Genomic DNA, 5,339 nt, shown 5'->3' with positions numbered 1-5,339 from the left:
TAGCCCAGGCTGGCCTCCCACTTGCAATAGCCCTTCTGCCTCCGCCTGTGGAGCGTGCCGCCATGCCCATGAAGTTTCTTTTTTGGAGTATCTTTAAAAATTCTGTGGAGTTTCAGCCCTTAACATTTAAGTCCATGGGGCTGGGGGTAGCTTGGCAGCCTAAGTGCCTGCATGGCAACTCCAAGGACCCGGGTTTGATCCTGGTACCATGTTGTGCTGGCATTACGCTGGGCGTGCTGGCCACCAAAACCAGGCATGGTGGTGCACACCTGTAATCCCAGTGCTGGGGAGGCTGAGATGGGAGGATCACTTCAAGTCTGAGCTGCATAGTGAGACCCTGTATCAAAATAAAAACCGTTTAAATCCATGATCCATTCCAAGCTAACTGATCCTGGAGGTGTGGTAACAGGCAACTGCTTTGCTCACAAACCGAGTCAGTTCAGTGTTGTTATTGTTATTATTATTGAAATTTTTCTTATGTATTTATTTGGTACAGGGTTTCGCTATGCAGCCTGGACTCATAGTGATCCTCCAGTCTCAGCCTTCCCAGTGCTGGGATTGTAGGTGTGCACTAACATGTCCGGCTTCAGTGGTCAGCACAAGCGCCTGGGTTCCGGGGCTGGCATGACACGCGGTACCAGAGGTTGAACCAGGTCCTTGTGCTTGCCCAGAAGGTGCTTAGACTGCTGAGCCATCTCCCCGGCACCAGTGGTATTTGTTGAAACAGTGTACTCTTGCCCAGGTGAATGATCTTGGAAAAGCATTCTACTCTATATACTTAGTCCTGTTTTTCTGATTTATGAATAAATGAAAAAATGAATCATAGGTTATGAGTTTGAAAGCAACTCAGGATCCTGTAGTGCTTTGAAATATGAGAACAATTACTTTCATACAATTGAAACTACATTTTAATTAAACCCATTACAGAGACATGACAAGAAAATGTAGGAGCTGACCCTATACTGGATCCTGGATTGGAATGGGAAACAAAACAGCTGTAAAAGTGTTAAGTGACAAGATTGGAGTAGGAGCAGTAAAGTTTATACTGCTGTAACTTTATGAAGTCGATAGTTGTGGGAATATAAGAGAATGTTCCTGCTCATAGTAACTACACACTAAAGTACGAGAAAGGGCTGTGATGTATATGATTTTCTTTCATATAATTAAAGAGTTTGTATAGGGAAAGGAAACACAAATGACAAAGCAAATAAAACACTTTATCATAAGGGTTAGCAATAGTTTATTCAAAATTAAAGTGTTTGCCATTTATGCTAAGGTCCATAGTGTTGCAGAATAAAAGGTTTTTGTAAGTTTTAAAAAAAATTGTTATGTGAGCATATTGTCTGAATACTTTTTTCATAGAATTTAAATGTTAAAATAGCTATTAATGATGATTTTCTCCCTTTTTTTGGTACTGGGAATCGAACTCAGGACTTCGTGTTTGTCAGGCAGGCACTAAGCAGCTGAGCTGTGTACCCTGGCTCCTTAATGACGATTTTTTTTTTTTTTTTAAGGCAAATAGGAATTTTTTAGTGCTCAGGATTGAACCCTGGTCCTTGCATGCTGGCCAGGTGCAGGGTACTGAGATGTGGGCCTAGCCCACGGGTAGACATTTTTAAAAATTTAATGTATTTGGTACAGGGTCTCCGTGCACAGCTTGGACTCATAGTGATCCTCCTGTTTTCAGCCTTCCCAGTGCTGGGATTACAGACCTGCTCCACCACCCCTGGACTGGGCAGCTGGCTCAGCTCAGTGTGCCCGGTGGTGGGGGTAAGGGTGGGGGCAAGGGTGGGGGCGGGGCCAGCATGGCATTTGTTACCAGGGGTCAAACTGGTCCCTGCGCTTGGCTCAGCAGGCACTTAGTCCGCTGAGCCATATTGCCAACCTCCCATGGGTAGAAATTTATCAGAAAATAAATGGTTGTTCCAGATATAATTTATCCTTAAATGGTGTGTTGTGTGTTCAGGCCAGCAGAGCTTTTGTTGGGCTAGCTGACCTGAGGTCTCTGGTGGTGAGTGCCCCCCTAGTCTTTGTGTGTTTCTAGTTTCAGTGATGGGAGTCAAAGTTACAGAAAGCACTGTTCTTGGGAGCTTGTATACTCTTAGGTGTGGAAGGTGGCATCACGGCGCTCCACAGGCTTAGTGTGGACCCATTTGGATTTTAAGTCCCATTTGGTGTTTGGCCTGTGCATTGCCGCCAGGTCCCTGTGGCCCACTTCCAGGATGGAAGTTGGAGAGGGTCTAGGGGAAGTCGGTACAACCACGCACTGTGAAGAGGCGGCCTGGTCACTGAGCCGACCTTCCCTGCTGGCCAGAGGGCCACCTGTCCCCTTGTCCTGTTCTGTGAGGGCCGTCTCTGCCCTGTCTTGGTCAGCTGGCCCCACTGATGTGTGACCTCAGCTGCCGCTGTGAGCCCATTTAGCACAGGGCTGTTTGCTTTCTTAGTCTCCGGTCGCTGCCGTGCAGCTTGAACACACTGCACACTGCACTTGTGCAGGGGGGTCTCAGAGCATGGACTTGCACCAGCCCTAGTTAGTTTTCACTGTTTTTTTTTTTTCCTGTCTCTCATCCCACATTCTTGACATTTGCTGGATGCTTTGCAAAGCCATAGTTACTCTCTGGGGTGTCCAGTTTCTCTGGAACCTGCGTTTTGACCAGGGCTGTCCTGACCACTAGTGTTGATGTGAGTGTCCTCATTGGTAAGGTGTGGTGTGGTGTGGTTTGACAGCTGTGGGGACACGCTGCCTGTGCCGAGCGCTGGGTGTTGGGTTTGCAGGGAGGAAGTAAGAATTTCCAGCGATAGACGGCCCGTGGTTAAAGGCAGTTTGACCCTCAGCTCACAGGGTTGTGGATTCCATGGAGCTGAGTGATTGCTCTTGAGGTTCTGTATGCAGGGGCCCAGTATGCAGCTGTCTCTGTGTCCTCATGAGGGATGTGGGAGGGACACGAGGGACAGCTGCTATGTAGGGTCTGCCTCCTTCAGAGGTACAGCAGAAGTAGGGTGACTCCCAGTGGGTACCACTTATGACCAGGGCTCTTGCTGACTGGAAAACATGCACTTTTGTCTTGATTCCTTTTTTTTGAGACAGGGACTTTGAGGTTGGCCTTGGATTCACTGTGTAGCCCAGGCTGGCCTCAAATTCATGGATATCCTTTTGCCTCAGCTTCCCCAGTGCTGGGATTGTAGGGGGGCATCACTGTGCCCCGCCCGTCCTGGTTCCTGGGGACTCCTGCTTACCCTCACACATGGTGAGGAGTTTGCTCCCCAGATTCCAGCTGAGCAGGTGGGGTGGGGTGTGACAGGGCCTCCTGCCCTCCTTAGGGCCTTGAGGGGAACTAGTGAGCTATTAGCGGAAGTATTTTCCTTACAGTGTTCTCAGATGGGCTTTTCGGTGACACAGTTACACGGGACATGTTTATTTCTCTTTGGTTGGGCCGAGCAGTAGTACTCTGAAGCCTGAGAACGTGCAGCCTTTACCTTTACCTTCCCAGAGATGGTGGCCTTTGTTGTCCGCAGAGTCCAGTTCCAGCCTACCCCCCTTCCTCATGTTCCATACAGCATCTGTGTGGCATCGCCAGTCCTGGTGCGCTGATGCTGAGGGGCAGGTGCCCGGGGTGTGCTCTTCCTGGGTCAGGCGCCAAGAACATTCCAGTGTCCGTTGAAAAAGCCCTGCAGTCAAGGCAGAGCAAGGAAGGGCTGACGTTAGTGATCAGGCTGAGTCTGTGTGTCAGGCTGAGCTGTTGCTTTTGGCTTTGTGATCCTCAGAGGTGTTCTGTGGTGCAGAGTGAGCACCTGGGAACAGTGGCTTTGTGTTTTCACTCAGGTATAGTCCGGAAAAGCTGAGAAGACCGGCTGGTGACACACTGACATCACAGGGAGAAAAGGACAGCCTGCACGTTTTTGATCGTGGTACTATCGCTTCCAGTAGTACCTCTTTCTCTGGGGTCACTGTGTGGGTCACACAGAACAGAGGTTCTGTTGGGAGCAGTTACTGGGACATGATGGGCAGGTGGTTTCACGGGGCAACCCTCTGCTTTGTGTCTTTTAGAATGTCGTTCTTTCAGGAGGCTCTACGATGTTCCGGGATTTTGGACGCCGACTGCAGAGGGATTTAAAGAGAGTGGTGGACGCCAGATTAAAACTCAGTGAAGAGCTCAGTGGCGGCAGAATAAAGGTAGGAGACCTGAATTTCTGCCATGGGTTGACCAGCTGGTTCTTAGCATGAGGGGAAGGAACCAGTGTGGGCAGAAATGGTAGAAACAAGCGAACCTCTTTGGCTGCCTCTGTGGTAGCCTTCTGTGCCCACAGCAACCCACAGGCACCCGCACCTTCATGGAGTTGTGCACATCTGGTGTGTAGTGTCGCGAGCAGGACCCAGGGTGTGGGAGTAACTGATGGCTGCTCATTCATGTCCTTCGCAAGTATTCGCATTGAACTGAAAGAACTGGGGTTGATAGAGTTATGGGGGCTCCTCCACGTGACAGCTCCTAACTTAGAGGGTGGTTTTATTTGGGCTTCTAACCAAGATTGGGCTTTGGCTGGGCTAGTGGGAGCAAGGAAGAAATCCAAAGAACTGGGGTCAAGCATTGGAAAAGTGCAGTTTCTTTCAGTGTGTTGGGGTAGTCTTAAGCATTTGGAATTATCTGTGAAGTGCCAAACCATTTGATTTAGTCAGAAACTCTTTAGGTAAGCTGTTTGTCCATTCCATTTGTATGAGTGTTAGTGTCCTCGGGGTGGGAGGCGCTCTGCAGGCCTCGGGCTGTCTGGGCTGTCCCCTTACTTTCATGCTGGGACTGCAGCACCGCTCGTGTCTAGGCAGGGGATGTGGGCATGAGGGTGGGACTCCTGTCCTGGAGGTGGAAGGCGAGCGGGGCAGCAAGGTGTGGTCACCCTGGAGTGCTCGGAGTAAACGCGCCCCTCTCTCTGCAGCCCAAGCCTGTGGAGGTGCAGGTGATCACGCATCACATGCAGCGCTACGCCGTGTGGTTTGGAGGTTCCATGCTGGCCTCAACCGTAAGTCCCTTCTGTGATGTGTTGGCCTTGCTGCCTTGTTTGTCCAGTTGCATAAACAGGCTCTGTGCGTCTAGATCTCCACATGCTTGATCTTGTTACGTGTGGAGAAATAGCTAATGGTCATTCACATTCAGCTAATTGTGAGCTCCTGGCTAGTCCAAAAATAACCTTAAAAAAATCTTGCATTGATCATTAATCCCAATTTTGCATTTAATTCCATCAATCCCAATTTCTAAGCAATTACCATTTTATATTTTATCCCCTCATATAGATTAGTGGGGCCAGGGAGATGCTCAGTAGGGGCCTGAGTTCAATCCCCAGTTCTG

The 5,339-nt window shown here is 49.4% G+C and overlaps 1 protein-coding gene across 3 annotated transcripts in view; it reads left to right on the top strand.

The window, feature by feature from the left end:
- Actr3b (ARP3 actin related protein 3 homolog B) overlaps positions 1–5,339 on the top strand; it is a 37,231-nt gene that overhangs the window by 29,437 nt on the left and 2,455 nt on the right. For all 3 annotated transcript variants that reach the window (XM_004628972.3, XM_023712891.1, XM_023712890.1), the window contains 2 exons: positions 4,049–4,174; positions 4,930–5,013. In XM_004628972.3, the coding sequence (XP_004629029.1) occupies positions 4,049–4,174; positions 4,930–5,013 (210 nt within the window). The remainder of the gene's footprint in view (positions 1–4,048; positions 4,175–4,929; positions 5,014–5,339) is intronic.

The sequence above is a fragment of the Octodon degus genome, unplaced genomic scaffold (genome assembly GCF_000260255.1).
Source record: "Octodon degus isolate 3935 unplaced genomic scaffold, OctDeg1.0 scaffold00027, whole genome shotgun sequence".
Classification (NCBI taxonomy): domain Eukaryota; kingdom Metazoa; phylum Chordata; class Mammalia; order Rodentia; family Octodontidae; genus Octodon; species Octodon degus.
The sequence above is the reverse complement of the archived record's forward strand: the minus strand, read 5'-3'. Positions and strand labels throughout refer to the sequence as shown.